Here is a 17,812-nt window from a genome sequence, read left to right on the forward strand (position 1 = left end):
CTCTATGGGGTTCTGTTATTATCCCTGTTTTATAGATGAGAAAATTAAGGCTCAAAGACTTTACTTGCTCAAGGCCACACAGCTAGCAAATGGGAAAGACAGGAGTTGAACCCAGCTCTGACTCCAGAGCTTATGCTCTTAACTATTATACTCAGAGAGGCCCTAGCAGAGCCAGGAGAGATGGTGATGTATGCAAGCCATGGAGGAGAGAATTTAAAGGAGAAATGAGTAGTCACCATGACAAATGACAACAGAGAGATCAAATGGATTGAGAATTAACAAAATCTGATTGGATCTTGTGATGAGAAAAATTTGAGGTGAGTTTTGCCTGAGTAGTTTCATTAGCAGAGTGGTAGTAGGGGAATGAATTGAAGGAGTCTGAGGAGCAAATGGGAGTCAGGAAGTGGAGACTCCTTTTCAAGGAGTTTGGCATTAAAGAGGAGAGAGAAAGGAGGTGAAATTTAGAGAAGCTTAGTCAAATGAGCCTTGTCCTGGATTAATGTCAGCAGCAGTACTGAAAGATCAGTGTTATGAAGCCCAGCTAGGAGGGTAGACAACCGGGAAGGACATGAGGTCTGAGATGGTTGTGTTGTTGGGATGGGGTGGGTAGGGAAGTTCAGAAGGAAGGACTAGAGGGTTTGGATCTGTCCAGGGTACTGGGAGCGAGGGGCCTGCCAGCAGCTGAGTGGTAAGTAGGAATGGTTGGCGATGTGAGTGGTGCAGTAGGACCCTGTCTCAGCCATGCGTGGGCACACAGACAGGGGCATGGTCCCCAGGCAAGAAGGCTGCAATCCTCGGTAATCCATCTGGGCCTGGGAGGAACATAGGGGCAAGGGAGTCTTCTCTGAGGACCTGGGTACAATTTCAAGGAGGCTGGGTTCCACTTCCTCACAGGCATCTGAGACTGCAGCCTTGGGCTGGGAGAGATGGGAGAGGGGGGGAAGGGGTCTGGATTAGAGCAGGTCCTGTGGGAGCAGGACCCGGATTGTGTAGAAAGGAGGGTTTGGCTGGAGGTAGGGCCCAGGGATGGTATGCTGGTGGGCAAGGGCCTTGGAAAAGTTGTGTGGTAGGGCAAGGATCCAGCTCCACACAGGGCTGGTGGTGGGTGGTGGAGAGCAGGGGTGCACTCACCGGACTCAGGGCTGCAGTATCCCTAAGGTACTGGCCTAGGACCCGGTGCAGGTCTGGAACTGAGGGCCACAGGGCATGCCTCAGGCTCCTTGAGGAGAAGGAAGAGAAGGAGACTGAGTTGTGGGAGTGAGTTAGGAGGGGAGCCCTGAGGGGGGGCCGTGGGGGGAGGCAGTGAGGTGGGGGAGCACGCTTGGAGAGGTAACAGTGTAGTCAAGGCAGTAAAGTAAGGTAGTGGAGCATAGGTGAAAAGGAAACCTCTGGTGGTGGAAGGAACTCAGCAGTGCGGAGGTTCAAAAAAGGGATTTGAGTGTCCTCAAACACTCCTGCCTCAGGGCCTTTGCACTTCCTGTTCTCTCTGCCTGGAACACTTGATTTGTTCCCTCACTTCATTTAGGTTTCTGCTCAGACGTCGTCCTGACAGAGAGGGCTTCCCTGACTGCCCTAAAATAGAACCACCTCCCTTCCCCATCACTCTCTGTCTCCTGCTCTGCTTACTTTTCTTTATAGCACTTGACTTATTGTGTATTTATTAGATCCTTATATATATCACATAGACGAGAATGTAAACTCCATGAGAGCAAAGAGTTTGTCTGTTTGCTAACTCCTGTAGCTCCAGGGTGTAGAACAGTGTCTGGCTCATAATAGGTTCTCAAGAAATTAGTTGAATGAATGAATGGAGAGAACCAATGGGGCTTTTATTAAGTTACTGGGGAAGGTGGTCTCTCCAGGAAGAACGTGGATTAAGGTATGTTGGGGGAACCTCCAATTCCTTAGGCTCATATTTCCACATGGAGGGACTTTAGCTGAACGACATTTCAGGCCTCTTCTGTGACCTCACTCGTATCTCTCCAGGGAAGGAGGAGTGATGTATCTGGTAAATTGGGGAAAAGGAACTGAGTACGCCTGGTTCAGCAGCACCACCTCCCTCCTCTCTCCCAACTTTTTTGTTGGAGCTGGCTACTTGCATAGAGGCTGCATTGCGGTCTGCTCATACATATGAGTGGATTAAAAGCTCAAAGACATGTTCAAGGAGAGATGCAGCACAGAGGAGGGGCATCTAATCTAGCCTAGGGTCATCTAAAGAGGCCACGTGCAGGAGTTACCTTCTGAGCTGAGTCTTCAAGAATCGAGAGATGTTACCAACTGAAGGACTGAGGTGGTATGGATTCTGTCCTTCATGTTTATAACTTCCAATGACATTTCTCCTCAGCCTTAGTCTCCCCACACAAACAAGTCATTCATTAATAACATTTATTTAAGTGTGTGCTATTTAGCAGGCCCTGTGCTATAGATTTAAGGATGACCAAGTAAAGCATAGGGAAGACAGATAAAGAAATGAATGCAGTAAAATGCTTCTGGTACTATGGAAGAAGTCTGCATTGGGGCACAAAGAAAGTAGCCAATAGGGGAAGGTCAGGAAAGGTTTCCTAGGAGTTGGGGAAGAAAGTTATTTATAGATAAATGGGTATTAGTCATCCAGGGAGGATATTCCTGGCAGACGGGACATTATGTGCAAAGGCTCTGAGAAGTAGAATCTCTTGACTTGGGGAGGAAATCACCAACAGTCTGGCAAGGCTGATGCACATGGTGGGAGGGTGGAAATCCTGGCAGGGGCCAGATTTTGCACAGCCTTCCTTGTCATTCTAGCGTCTGGACTTTATCCTGGGGCGCTAATAATGTGACTTCAGGAGGCGGAGTGACAAGTTCACGTGTGCAGTTTTAGAAAGATTATTCTGATGGCTGCGTGAGGCTAGATTGGAGGGAGAAGGGGCTCCGTTTTGGGGAGTCAAGTAGTGCCTGTACCGCTAGAGAAAGAGGGCTATTGTTTGAGCGAGCTTTAGGAGGTGGAATGACCAGACCAGACTGGATAAGGGCGAGGGTGGCGCCTAAGTGTTCCGGCTTGGGTGACAGGGGGACAGTAGCCTTGTTACTGAGATGAGGAGTCAGAAGGTGGGCCTGTTTGGGGTGTCCCGTATAGTGGGCATGTTAGAGTGTAAGGAGGCAGTGCGACTCCCGGGGAAGACGCGCTGGGAGCAGCTGACGCCACAGGTGTGGATGTGGGACTGTCCGGAGAGCGGGTGACATAGAGTGACGCGGGGATGCTTCTCTAGAGGCCGCTGGCCTCGCCCGGACCACGGCCCCGTCTCCCGCCTGACCGGAGCGGTACCTGTAGTGCGCAGGAAACTGCCACCTCAGCAGCAGCAGGCCCAGGAGGGCGCTGACGCCCAGCACCAGGAGCAGAGCGGTCACCAAAAAGATCCAGGCTAATGGACAAAAGCAGTCAGATCGCGGGGGGCCACGCCTGGCAGGAGCCCCCCTCCCCGGTCCGCCAGGCCCCACCCCTCGCCGCCCCGGGGCGCCGGGTAAGTCGGCTCAGCCGCGGCCCCGCCCCTCGCTGCGCCGGCGCCCCTCCGCTCGCGCAGGCGCTGACCGCCTTTGCTCTGGCTCGGCCCTCACCGGTTTCGGAGGCGGTTTCCACCCTCACTGGGTCGGACCAGGCGCTCCAGGGCCCATGGAAGGTGGGGCCGTGGAGCCTGGCGCGCAGCTGTACACGGTAGCGGGAGCGCGGGCGCAGCTCTAAGGTCTCTCCCTGGGCCCCGAGAGGCGGCTCCAGCACCTGCGCAGAGGAGAAGCGGGCGGGTGGTCAGGCTCCCGGTCCGGGTGGGCCGGCGTCGGGGCCTCTAGAACTCGGCATCTGTTTGACCGAAATCCTAAGCGTTGAGTCCCCGGGGATTTCCCCCAGAGAGCCTCGCTGGCAGAAAACGGTCATCCCGGCGGAAGCTGGCTGGAGAGAACACCAGGACAGAGAGCCTCGCCCTGCCTGCGGCCTCGCCCAGCCTGGCGCGGTACACCCCCCGTCACACAGACTCATCTACACAGAGTACTACTCATCCTGACACATATACATACGATAAACCGACAGAGATCTGGTACACACACAGTAACCAGGCATGCACCAGACCAGCTCGGCCGATGGAAACCCCGGACACGCTCAGATACTCGGAGCCACGTAGACCAGGCCACAAATAACATCCTCTGAGTAGAGGATGCCAGCACTGTGCTAGGTGCTGGGGGTACGAGGAGAGATTCCAAGCACAGGGAACAAGAATCGTGTGTACAAGCAGGGAGACATTATTAACTTGATCAGTTAGCAAACATGAAGAGTAAGACACCCAAACAAGTAAATAGTTACAAGAAAGAATTAGTGCAATAATAATGATATAAGTAAGGTACCACGGGAGCACCAAGAAGAGTGTAATGCTGCCTGAGTTGCTTGATTGGAGGTTACAGAGTGTTCTGTGTACTAAGAGCATGCATGGGCCGGCTGGATGGTCAAAGGTGAGGTTAAGCGGTAGTAGGGACATGAGACCTATCAGTACAATAAACTCAACTAATTTGTTGATAAATAGAGGGAAGGGAAAAGGGAGAAGAGTCAAAGATAATTCCAGACTCGGGTAACTGGGTAAGTGTTAGTGCCACTGTCAGAGACAAGGAACAGGAGAGGTAAGTCTGAGGAAGAAATGCTGTATGGTTCTATTTTATGAGTTCAACAACAGTCAGAAATTATGAGTGGTAATGTCAGAGTAGTGGTTTCCTTGGAGGGTGTGCGTATGTGACCTGCGGGCGTGAGACACTTCTGGGGTGCTAGAAGTAATCTCTGTCTTGATCTGGGTAATGGTTACATGGCTGTATACACATGTACAAATTAATCAGTGGTATATTTAAGATTTGTGTTACTTTATGTAACTTATACTTCAGTAAAAAAGTAAAATAAGTTTGGGGAAGAAGATGAGTTCAGTTTTGGATATACTGAGTCTGAAATGCCCTGGGGGCTTTTAGATAGAGCTGTCTGGTAAGAAGTTGTATATACATGTGGTGAATGAGAATAAAAGTAAAGAAAGAAACTAATATTTAATGAATATTGAGCACCTTCTATCTGCCAGGCAGTATGCTAAATATTTATATATTTAATTTTTACTGTAACTCTGGAAAGTACATAGCTTTATCCCCATTTCACCAATAAGGAAACTGAGACTTCAAAAAATTTACGTAATTCACCTATGATATAGAAGTTCCTTTTCATATGGGTGTTGGAATGATAAGTTTGGGATGGTTAACGTATAGTCATTGAAACCACGGAGTTGAAGCACTCACTTAGGGAGAGCGTATATATTTATCTAGAGGAGAAAAGAGTCTAGGATGGGACTGTTGGAAGCACAACCTATTAAGGAAGTGTAGAAAGGAGGAGCCAGGAAAAGAGCGAGGAGGGTCAGTCAGAGAGGTGGTGCGAGAATCAGGAGAGACTGATATCCCAAAAGCAAAGGAAGGAGAAAATTTTAAATAGGAGTAGTCAGCATGTCAGGTGCCAAAGAGAGATTAAGATACCAGCTGAATCAGATAAAACATAGATAAACAAGCTCAGACGTGAATACACAGACACCTTCACTCCTGCTAACAGATACAGTGAAAGTCAGGGATACCCTGATTATGAGGTCTGGGGGCATTTGTTCCTTGACTGTACCTTCCAGTCCTGATGGCCTTCTCCTGTGTATCGGAGCTGATAGCAGGTCTCTTGTGCTGCCCAGGGTGATGGGTGCTGCCATTCCAGTTCCAGCTGCCCGCTGGAGACCTCCCTCCAGTGTAAGTTTGGAGTGGGAATGAGCACTACAGGGACATCAGCAGGGACTGGCCTAAGCCCTTCTGTGCATGAGACATCATGTCACCGGGGCCACGGGTCAGAAGTATCAGAGTTGGTGATCCTGGGCATGGGGTCAGATATGGTAAAGGTGGGAACTACGTGGGAGGAGAAGGGGAGAAAGTTCTTACCAGCCTGATGGATCCAGAAAGGGGAGCCCAGGTAGCTGTGACTGGCACCCTGGGCTGTGGTCACCTCCACAAGGATGTGAATAGCACTGTCATTTCGTGACTTGAAGTGGCAGCGGGAGAACTGGGAGGGCTGTGATCCTGGATTTTTCTTCTGCTCTTCGCACTTCTCCCAGACGGGGTCCCTACGAATCAGTCCCATAGAGTCATTGAATCAGGCTTGCCTCAGAGACTAATCCTCATATCCCCCATCACACAGGGGACTGGATTATAATCTAACTTGTTCTTTGGATGGGCCTACAGGGCTTTCTCTCCCGTGTCATAATGTTTGGTTTTCTGAGGTTTGTTTTGGTGTCCAGCCTCTTCTTAAGAAAAGAGCTAGATGAGATGGGAAAATAGCATATGGGCTATAGAGTTCAGGTCTTGGCTTATTGGTGTATAACTCTGGGCAAATTACTTGATTTATCTCTGCCTCAGTTTCCTCATTTGTGAAATGGGTTAATAATGCCTACTTTGAATGGTATTGTTTCAGAGATTAAAGAGCTTTCATCTTTCTGGAGGAAAACATGTTTTTAAACTGTTCTCATCAGGCGGCCCTCTTAGTCACCTCTAAATGTTATTTTATTAATAGATTATTACAACAGCCTCCTAACTGGCTTTTCTGCCTCCATTTCTGCCACTCCCTTCAGTTTACTCTCCACACAGCAACCAGATCCAAAATGTTGATCTGATAATGTCCAGAATATCTGACACATCTGTCCATTTATTTTGATCTTTACCGCAGCTGCATTAGATGAAACCATTATCCGTTGCCTGGATTAAGGCAAATTTCTAACTGGTGATCCTGCTTCCACTCTTACTTCTTTTTAATTGCACAGAGAAACATCTTTTTGAAATGTAAATCATATCATGTCACTCTTTTGCTTAAAATCCTTCAATGACTCCCCATCCCCCTTGGAATAAAATCCAAACTCCATACCAGAGCCTATAGGACTCCATACGGTTGAGTTCCTCCCTCCCTCCCCATTCTCATCTCCTACAATTCTCACACCAGTTTACCACCCTTCATGCACACAGGCCTTCTCTCTGTGCAGCAGACATACCAGATGAACTGTCTTTGCAGCTCACCTTGTTCTGGGTTGCCCTGCCTCTAGATCTCACGTGACTCACTTCTTCTTGCCACTTGGGTCTCAGCTCACCTGTCACGTCCTTGGCAAGGCTTTCTCCGACCACTCAGGTGAAATTAGCACCCCTCCCCCACCCTCCCACTTAGTCTCTATCATATAACCTTGTTCCTTTATTTCTTTACTTGTTTCTCACACCCTCTTCCCTTCTCCCGACTAAAATGGAAGCCCCAACAATGCTGGAAGCTTTTCTGTTTTGTCACTCTATCCCCAGTGCCTGGAACATAGTCGCCTTCGATAATTGTTTATTGAACAAATAAATCCTGTCTCCTTCCTGAATATAACCCTTAAATGACTAGCTATTACTAAAATTATTTATCATTTTATATTTTTTTATGTTTACTAATTTATTCAACAAATAATTGATACTATGTGCCACGCACTGTGATAGGCCCTATGAATACACAGAGTAATAATTTTCAAGGACCTGTCATTTCAATGGGAAAGGTAGAAAAACAAACAGATGATATTTTTCTGTGATGTGCACGGGCTGGCTTAGGAATATCAAGGAGGATCATCTAACCCAGATGGGGAGGGTCAGAGGATAGTTCCCGTGCAAGGCAGTGCTTAGACTGAGTCCTGGACTTGAAACAGGACAGGCAAAAGGGACAGACAGACATCCCAGGCACATGCTTGTGCACAGATAAGAGATATGGTACTCTGGGGGGAATTCTAAGTGGTGCAGAATGCTTTTAGCGTAGAGGGTCTGGTGGGGAGTGGTAAATGTGAGCAGCCCAAGGTCATGGATGGCCTTATTGCCTTTCTAAGGAGCGTAAACTTAATCTTGCAGTCATGATGGAGACATTTAAAGATTTTAAACAGGAATTGTCGTCGTTAGCTTTGTACTTTAGGAAAGTCACTCTAACTGCAGTTTGTAAGAGAGGACTTGTGAGGGTGCACTAGAAGCAGAGAAATTTATTAGGACAATGTTATGGTATTTTACATGCAAAGTTATGAGGATCTGAAAGTAGGGTTGTGGTAGTTGGGGTAGAGGGAAACAGATGGATTCAAGGGATACTGTACAGGTAGAAATGACAAGCGTTTCTGATTGGATATGGAGGGTGTAGAAATGGCAGAAGTTCAGGGTGGAAAACTGATTTGATAGCAGGATGGAGAAGAAGAGGAGGAGCAGGTTTTGGTAGGGAACATGTGAATTCGGTTTTGCCACCTTTTCATCCATTCATGGCCCCTCCATACTATGGAAATCTGTGCAGTTATTAAAAAGAATGAGTTACATCTTTTTGTAATGATCTCCAAGACATATTTTTAAGTAAAAAAGTAAGTTACTAAATCATACATATAATGTGATCCAATTTATATTGAAAATTGAATATTGTGTATAGACATATGTAAATGCATGTAAAATCTGGAAGAATACATTAAAACTGTTAATAGTGGTTTTTTTCATTATTCATTCATTCAACAATTTTTTTTTTTACTGAGCATCTACTGTATTCCAGGCACCGTGTGAGTTGAGAACATATTGGTGAGTAAAAGCAGACACTGACTTTGCCCTCATGGATCAGGTATAGTCAAGATCAGCCTTTCTCAACTGGAGCTCTGAGACAGAATTTTGTCATCAATCAAATAACCATGGAACTTCCCTGATGGCACAGTGGTTAAGAATCTGCCTGCCAATGCAGGGGACACGTGTTCGATCCCTGGTCCAGGAAGATCCCACATGCAGCGGAGTAACTAAGCCCACGAGCCACAACTACTGAGCCCACGTGCCGCAACTACTGAAGCCCGCGCGCCTAGAGCCCGTGCTCTGCAACAAGAGAAGCCACTGCAATGAGAAGCCCTCGTACTGCAACAAAGAGTAGCCCCCACTCACCGCAACTAGAGAAAGCCTGCGCACAGCAACGAAGACCCAACGCAGCCAAAAGAAAAAGACTATGTGAGGTATCAATGTAAAATTGTAACTATTATAAGTATTTAAGAAGGAGAGGTACGTGGTACAACAAAGATGTATAATAGTGCCATTGGACCTAAGGAGGAAGGTCAGGGGAGGGCTCCCTGAGGAGGTGACATTTGAATTGAGATCTGAAGGATAAATAAAGGTTAAGTAAAGATAGGAGAGTTGGGTAAACAGCATGTGCAAAGATCCAGAGGCAGGAGGGGACAAGGCAGGTAGGGGGAACCAAAATAGGCCAGTACTGGAGCACAGAGCACAAAAGGCAGCATAGTATAAGATGAAACTGAAGGCATTGGTAGGGGCTGAGCCTTTTAGAACTTTACACGGTCACAGTAGTGTTCTCTTCTTTGTCCTAAGATCAATGGAAGCTGTGGACCTTGGAAGAGTTTTAAGCAGAGGATGTTGTATTTATTTTTGCACTTTTATTTCTTTATTTATTTTTAAAGATTTGATGTGGGCCGTTTTTAAAGTCTTTATTGAATTTGTTACAATACTGCTTCTGTTTTATGTTTTGGTTTTTTTGGCCGCGAGGCATGTGGGATCTTAGCTCCCCGACCAGGGTTCGAACCCGCACCCCCTACATTGGAAGGCGAAGTCTTAACCACTGGACCGCCAGGGCAGTCCCTATTTTTTGCACTTTTAAAAACTCACTCCAGCTCCTGTGTGGAGAATGTTTTGGAGGATCCAAGAAGTGATCAGTTAATAAGACTTCTCAATAGCCTAAGTGAGAGATGATGATGGCTTGTACTAGGATGATGGCAGTGAAGAAGAAAAGTGGACAGATTCTAGAGAGGTTTAACAGGTAAAATCAGTAAGACTCGGTTATATACTTGATATGAAGGAAGTGACAGGTCAGTGAGGTGTTTGGTGGAAATTCTTGAAGGCCAGGCGAAGTTTTGATTGGATCTGATAGATAGTGAAAAGCTGCAGTGCATATTTGAGTAGGGAAAGGCCATGCAAAGTTTGAGTTTAACAAAAGTCAGTCTGTCAGCAGCATGGGGGGTAAATCGGAGGTAGCTGAGAATGCGGGCTGTTGGAATGGTCCAGGTGACATGATTAAAGCTGCATGAAACCAAGGCATTCCCAGCGTGTATGAAGAGAGGTTGAAAAGATACAATACCCATTGGAGGATGAGAGCATGGAGGCTGTTTGGTTTGGCGGACAAGGGAGGGGAGTGAAGAGGACCAGGACAATCTCTCCCTTCTTTCTGCAAGGTTGTGCTTCTCTCCCATGACATCAAGCTCAGTCAGCAGTTCAGTTCTCACCTGTCTCTGGGGCAGCACCCTGCCCTGCTGTGGTAGAAGAAGCCTTGGGATCTAGCATGGTCCTGTTGCTGCCACTGACAGGTAACATTCTTCAGGTCCAAGGTAAAGCATTGCAGTCCAATTTCCACTGGGGTCAGAGAAGGAAGTCCCATCAGAGCCCACGTGCTCCTACTCTATAGGGTGTCCAGATCATCTTTATACACGTAACTTGGAACATTTACTCCTATTCTGTCTTCTCTCCCTGAACATAGTTCATTCTGTCCAGTGGCAAGTTTGAGGTCATCAGGAAGGACCATGGTTTGCAGAGCTTCCATATCCAGCCCAGGCCTCTCTAGAGATCTTTTCTATCTCCTCCCCATCTCCCCATTCCTTTGTTGACTCACCTGCATCCCCAGGCAGGTCCACGGTCACAGGGAGGGACCAAGATCCCCAAGAGCCACGGAGGGAGACCCCATCAGGTTGGCTGCGTAGCTGGAGCCAGTAGGAGTTCCCAGGCTGGAGCCCTGAGAGGAGGCAGCTTCCACCCTTCACTGTCAGAGACGGAGCCTTGGGAGAAGAATCCCAGCCTCAGAATCTAGGTCTGCCTCTCAGCCGAGAGAGCCTCCACCTCTTATATCTGAAGCCCCACAACATGCCTGTGGAGAGACACTCAGTTCTTCACTGGATAGATATGCACACAGACTGGGAGCCAGGTCAGTGGGTTTCGGGTGGAGTTCAGGGCTTTTTAGGGAAATCCCCATTAACTTGGAGGCCTGAAGCTCTCAATTTTGTTGGTATGAATGACCCAAAGTGGGAGATCCCTAAATGGACATGGCTCCTAATCAGAGCCTATACTAACTCTCTAAGGACCAACCCAGTCTGGAATCCCCGAAGTACGGCCTATCCTTTCTTGGGGGCAGAATTGTGGGCAGGAGATCAGGAGGTGGAGCGGAAGAAGGCCAGGATACTTCTCTAGTTGTGGGGGTCTGCTCTGGTACATCCTGGTGGGGCATCACGGGCTGAGCACACGGAGACGGGTCCGGAGCTGGGGCTAGGTTTGGTCTCCGCAGAGCTGGGCAGCAGGTTTCTGTGGACAGCAGCAGTGTGACTGTGGGACCCGTGGAGTTCCTTGGATCCTTGGGGCCATAGCGGAGTTCGTGCCTCAGAAATTCACTGATTTCGGGAGCTGGGACCTCCCAGCTGATCTGAAGTTCCCCTGGCTGGCTCCCTCCCATGGCCTTGATGAGGCTGGGGGGACCTGGCAGGCCTGAAGGTGAGACAGGGCACGTGAGAACTCTTTGGGGGCCACAGTCTACAGCTCAACCCACGGACTGTGGAGAGGGGATACTGGAGGCTGGATTGAGGGCAGCCCCGGGGGCAGGGCAGGGAGGCTCCTCATCCTGTTCTCCTGTCCTCAGAACAGTGACCTCATTGCACGTTTGTTAGGCTCAGTGCTCCTCAAGAGCAGGGACCTCTCTTCATCTGTGCATCCTTTCCACCTAGCACAGTGCCTGGCACATGGTAGGTATTCTGTAACTGATGAATGAGTGAGTCAATGAATAGGTTAATGATGGGAAAGTCAGGGTGTCTCTGGTGTGAAATGAAGTCTAGCTCTGGATGCTGAGGCTAAGAGGAATGAGAAGGGGGTCTTGAGGTGCCTCTGGGGGTCTGGTAGTGGGGGGACATCCACATCGTCTTGAAAGAGCACAGCTCAGTCTGATTCTAGGAGCTGGCCTGAGGGCAGCAAACGGGGGGGCCAGGATGACAGGAGGATGGTCCGTACCCACACTGTCCACAGAGAGCACCCGCTGGGTCAGATTCTGGTTCAGAAACACGTTCTTCACCCAGAGGTGCAGTTGAGAGAAGAGGCGCACTTCATCCTGGGCTGGAAACTGGCACACGTACCGGGTTCCAAAGGGCAGCACACGCTGGGAACTCAGGGGGCAGGCACGGGGCTTCTCCCTGTGGGCACAGGAGAAGTCCATCCTACCTACACGGCCACCTACCTGTTCAGCCCTGAGGACCCAGGTCTGGGCCCAAACCCAAGTTCTATTTCCAATACTGCCATTTTTCTTCTCAGTGCCTGGGTGGGATTAGGGGTTATGTAGAGGGTGTGAGCTGGGTGTATCCAAAGCACATCTGTTCAGTAAGTGGCTACTTAGGGCATGTACTTGGAGGAGTCCTCTGATAGCGCCAAAGGCAGGGAAGCTACTGGAATGGGGCTCAGCTGTGGCATGTACAGGACAGATACAGGGGAGTGGTACATACATGGTACATATATATGATATATATGATGCAGCACATACCCTGGGTAGGCATACAGCAGCTGATATATTTCACTGGGCGCTGCTTCTTCCTCATCCCAGAAGCAAGTGAGGTCCTCAAATGTTCGGGAGAAACAGTTCAGGGACTCTGAGTCCGAGGCCAGCAAGGAGGCATCTGAGGAATAGCTGGTGAGTTGGGCTCTGGGTCCTCCCTGGTGTGTTTGTGGGCAAGAGTCGGGGACCAATGGGAGCCTCCTACTTTGCACATCCCCCTCCCAGGGCTCCCTCTTCCTGGGTATAGGTGATCTCCACCCTCCACATACCTCACCTTGGCTGGTGACTTGTGCCAGGTTTTGGGGGGCCGGGAGGAGGCAGGAGATGACCACCAAGAGGGCCCAGGAGGGCATCTTCTCCGGCACTGTGTGCCTGCCTTAGCCCATCCTCCCTGCAGGAAGCCGGGCCCCAATCCCCTCCCGGGCCAGCCCCTCAGGTTCCTGTCAGATACAGCCCCACGTCCTGTCCCTGTCCCTGCCCCTGTGGGGCCCATCCAGACCACACTGGGGCCGGGGGCCAGGGGAGGGGGTGTGGGAGTGGGCAGGAGGGTAGGAAGAATTTGAAAGAGAGGATACAGACCTTTGGTGGGAGGGAGATGGGGGGGTTACATTTTTTTGACCATGTACCAAAAGCAGAGTAAGCCTCTGTGTGTGTCCATGTTCACTGCTGTGGAAGGGTGTATCATGAGCATGGAGAGCAATATTTACTGAGTGCTACTTACAATGCTGCCATGTGTTAAGCACTTTATATCTACTGACTCAGCTAACCCTCACAATAGTCTTATTATTTCCATTAGAGTGATGAGGAAACTGAGATGCAAATAAAGACTTGCCTAAGATGACACACCTCCTAAGAGGTAAAACTCAGGACATCAAGCTTCAGAACCCAAGTGCTTGACAACCATACCAGTGCCGCTGGAAGGTGTAATTTGCCAAGAAACGACTGTCTGCCTTGCAACTGTGACAAAATGGTGGCTATTTCCACTCTAATAGGTTCTGTCACTTTGTGCACAAATAAACACGTTCTCCTGGGAACTACACAACAGCCTCCATTGTGGGGACCCTCCACAGCTGCCTTTCATCCTTTGCTACTCAAAGTGTGGTCCATGGATCAGCAGCAAGAGCATTCCCTGGGAGTGTCTTACAAATGCAGACCCTTGGGCCCCGCCCCAGACCTTCTAAAACAGAATCTGCGCTCTCTCCAAATTCCCAGATGATGCGAATACATATTAAAGCTTGAGAAGCTCTGGTCTTCGGCACTTTTATCAGGTTGGCTCAGAATCAAGGGGTGGTTGGTCTCAGTCCTCCAGCTTGAGCTCATCTTCACATTAGTAGCGGAAGAGTGGGTGTGATCCCTTCTCTGTAGCCCAGGCCCCCTCCTGGGACTGCTCTGACTGGTAGCTTTTATGCCGATTCTCAGGAGCTTTGACTCTTGCAGGGCATGGGGCCAGTGTAGACCATATTAACTCCCACATTTAGCCCCTCTGGCTTCAGCTGGGGCTCCCCTTCCTGGCTTTACAGAGTTAGTATCCTCAATATCACTTTTCTCTCTTCCTCCTGAATTAATGCTACTAACAGAGAATTGTGGGAAGGGGTAGGAGGAGGGACATGGAAACCTACAGCTCCCCTGTGAAGTCTTAGCTTCTCTCGCACCGTTTCTCTGCAAGAAGTCCCTGAGGCTAGGTTTGTCCCGATTCCTGTTCAGTTCTCAAGTTCCAAGGACCAGCTTCCTTTGCCCAACGGGGGTGACTTTGGACGCCTCTCCCAGACCCCAATCAAGGGCCACCCAACCTCTGCCGGGTCAAGTGAGAGGGGAAACAACTCTAATGTTCATGCATTCCCATGGCTTTGATGCTGTGTATGTGCTGATGGCTTCAAAATATCTCTAGCTGCGACTCCCCCTCCTGGGGTCCAGATCTGGATCACCAACTGCCTACTTGGCATCTCTGCTTATGTGTCTAATGGGCATCTTATACTTAACGATGGCCAAAATAAAACTCTTGATTCTGGTTCCCACCCCTAAACCTGTTTTGTTTCCTCTAGTCTTACCCACACTGTAAGTGGCACTACCATCTACTCAGCTGATCAAACCAGAAACCTCAGTGCCCCTTGATTCCTGTCTTCCTCTTACCCTACGTTCAATTCATTAGCAAGTCCTGCCAGATAGTCTCTCAAAATGCACCCTGAACTTGCACCACCGCCACTGCTACCATCCTGGTCCGTCCAAGTCTGGATCACTGAGTAACTTCCTAACTAACTCCACTCTTAACCCCTCCGGCAGATCCTCCACAGAACGGGAGTGAGATGTTTAAAATGCAAATCAGATTTCTTCACTCCCCTGCTTAAAACCCCTAACCGTTTCCTACTGCACTTAGAATAAAATCCAGACACCTCCTAGAGGCACACAAGGTCCTGCCTGATCCGGCCCCTGCCTACTTAGATCCCATCTCCACCAGCCACAATAACCTCACTGTGTCTCTCATCTTAATCCTTCTCATGCTCAACCTTTCTGCAGCTGATACTCTCCTCCTTCCTTGTGTTCTGCAATGTGTCACCTTCTCCTGGTTTCCTCCTGCTTCTGTAATGTTCCCTCCCAGTTTCTCTCTCTCTTTGCTCTTTCTCTTAAATGTTGGTGTTCCCCAGATGTCCTTGTTTCCCCCTTCATATTCCCCGAGTGGTCTCATGGCTTCAGTTCCATCTATATACCAGTAACTCTCAAGGTTTTATCACTCTTTTGAACTTTAAGTTCTCACTTACTTATTAGACATCTTGAGTTGTTGCTCCATGGGCACTTCAAGCTCACCGTGTCCCAAACAGAGCTATTCCTACCTCCCATGCAGCCTATCGGATCTTCCCTTCCTATGTTTGCATCTCACCATAGGCGACCTGGGCGTTATCCTCAAATTTTCATTCTCCCTGTACGCCTGCATCCAGGTCTTACCAAGTCCTATGACCTCTACAGGGAGGCAGCATAATAGAGTTTAGGGGTGAGGGCCCACAAGACAAGGGGCTGGTTTACTACCATCAGAGAGTTGAGTTGGGGCCTTTCTGCTTCTGCGTGGAAGGACGACCAAGTACCTGTCCCTGTCATTTTGCCATTTTTTTCTGCTTCCACACAGCTGGAAAGAGATGCCTTCCCCAATCCTTTGCTTTTTTAGAATATTAAACAGAGACTGAAATAGCCCTAGGTGAAAGGAGATCACTTAGATCTGCTACTCTCTGGTCAGGGGCCAATGGGTCCAGCCCAGGTCAGCAGGCCTAGGCTTTTCTGTTTGGATATAAGGCCAAAGCCCTGGCGTATCAAAGTCTGTATTTGATCTCTGTGCAGCTGCTGCTGAGAGAACTCAAGGGGTTGCTGGGTGCGGACTGGCTCAGGCAGTAGTGTGCCGTTGGACTGCTCTCTGGGGCTGGGGGATGGGAGCCCATTGGGTAGCATTTGCTGTTTTTTGTGGTATAAATACTCCCACACAGCCAATTTCAAGCTACTAATGTGATATCCCTGAACAGTGAGTGGGGAGAGAATTGGGCTCTCAGGGGCCCATGCCCGTGCCCTTGCCCTCTCCCTCCCAATTTTCCCAGATTTCCCAACATCTGTCATTATCTTCCAGTCAGAAAGCCAGGGAGAGGTAGCTCTGGGCACTTGGTTTCTCCCTCTCCCCGTCTCTTTCCCAGCGTTGCCAAGCTTCTCTCCAGAACCATCGTTCCATTGACGCCTGGAGCAGTGTGTCAGAGCACTGTGGTTTCCCCACACCTTTTTCAGTGTTATATTTGCTATTCCCATAGTTGACAAATGGTCTCTCCTTATTCAGTACTTTTTCTGAAGCTCAACTTTGCTTTTATTCTTTCCCTGCTTAAAATCCTTTGGACCAAGGCTCATCTCTCAATGCTAGAACTAAAGTCCTTAAACCTCTCATCTTCCTGTTCCTGGACTCTCTCCCTCATGATGCTCCCTTCACTCTTTCCCAAACCCTGCCACAGGCCCTGCTTCCTTGCTTCCCCAAGCACAGAACCCTCCAAACTCTCAGCCTATTGGAGCTGTCTTTGTGATTCAAGTCATTACTTCTTGGGACTCTTATCCCCCAACTATATGTAATGGGGGAAAAAGCCTAACTTAAAAAGAAAAATGCAATTTCACATTCCTTTCAGAGGCCTTGTAACTGTTTTGTGATCAGAAGCAACCTGGTGACACTTTGGGCATAGGAAGGAGTTAGAGAGTTAAATTTGCCAAATATGAAATTAATGAGAATTTTGGAGTGTATTGTGGTAACTCCAGAGAAAAAAGGAGGAGAGCTAGCAAGTGAAAGATAGCAGCCTGAGGGAAAGAAATCTTCACCAGTGAGAAATTCCAGTAGAAGGACTGTTGGAGGAAAATTTCAGAACAGTGATGCTTAATACTCAGTTTTAAGTTTACTTCCTATTCTGTGAAAGCTTAGCTTTCCTAAAGCATCCCCAAACACTCAGTAGAGGCCTTCTGTAGCAAAACCCTATATTCATGGTGTTTTAGGAACAAAGGGAGAAAGGTAATGATACCTGTGGAGTCAAGAGAGGATGGCAGCCACAGAAAGTGAGCAATCCAGTGACCAAGAATTTAGCAAGAGCAGGAATTCAGACTGAGGGGTGATCATGAGGATGTACTAGAGTCCTAGTCAGAATAGATGAGGGCATGGACTTCCCAGAGGATCGGAATAGGGACTGGGCTATCCTGATTGGATGTAAAGGGAAAAGGTGACACCAAAGCGTTGCAAGCCTTGAGGACATTTGGGTTACACACACACAATCTTTCTTTCCTCTGAGTCCCCCCAGGATTTTGTGCCCCTGTGAGGGTGCTTTAATACATAAACATCTGTGCACACCTCCCCCTCAGTGAGACAAGATGTGAACCCTGCCAAGAGGGGACTGTCATCTTAGCTCACTCATCCTGGGGTAAAAGTCGGGTGGGAGTGGGCCAGCTTCTTCCTCCCTGATTCCCTGTCCCACCAGCTACCATTAAAGAGCACTTGCTGGGCTTCCCTGGTGGCGCAGTGGTTGAGGGTCCGCCTGCCGATGCAGGGCACACGGGTTCGTGCCCCGGTCCGGGAAGATCCCACATGCCGCGCAGCGGCTGGGCCCGTGAGCCATGGCCGCTGAGCCTGCGCGTCCGGAGCCTGTGCTCCGTGGCGGGAGGGGCCACAGCAGTGAGAGGCCCGCGAACCGCAAA

The 17,812-nt window shown here is 49.1% G+C and overlaps 1 protein-coding gene across 2 annotated transcripts; it reads right to left on the reverse strand.

Annotated features, from left to right (window-relative positions):
• Positions 1–629: 629 nt before the first annotated feature.
• On the reverse strand, positions 630–12,969 carry MPL (MPL proto-oncogene, thrombopoietin receptor; the record flags this gene model as incomplete). 2 transcript variants are annotated; one of them, XM_082856549.1, is made up of 12 exons in its annotated part: positions 630–917; positions 1,132–1,219; positions 3,299–3,395; positions 3,589–3,748; positions 5,654–5,796; positions 5,959–6,140; positions 10,320–10,446; positions 10,703–10,865; positions 11,267–11,565; positions 12,082–12,260; positions 12,605–12,737; positions 12,891–12,969. In XM_082856549.1, the coding sequence occupies 12 exons, from the start codon at positions 12,967–12,969 to the stop codon at positions 630–632; spliced, it is 1,938 nt and encodes a 645-aa protein (XP_082712675.1). The 2 variants fall into 2 exon arrangements, with proteins under 2 accessions (XP_082712675.1, XP_082712676.1); XM_082856550.1 differs by lacking the exons at positions 630–917; positions 3,299–3,395; positions 3,589–3,748 and having other exon boundaries at positions 1,154–1,219.
• Positions 12,970–17,812: the final 4,843 nt, after the last annotated feature.

The sequence above is a fragment of the Leucopleurus acutus genome (genome assembly GCF_964270905.1).
Source record: "Leucopleurus acutus genome assembly, chromosome: 2".
Taxonomy (NCBI): Eukaryota; Metazoa; Chordata; class Mammalia; order Artiodactyla; family Delphinidae; genus Leucopleurus; species Leucopleurus acutus.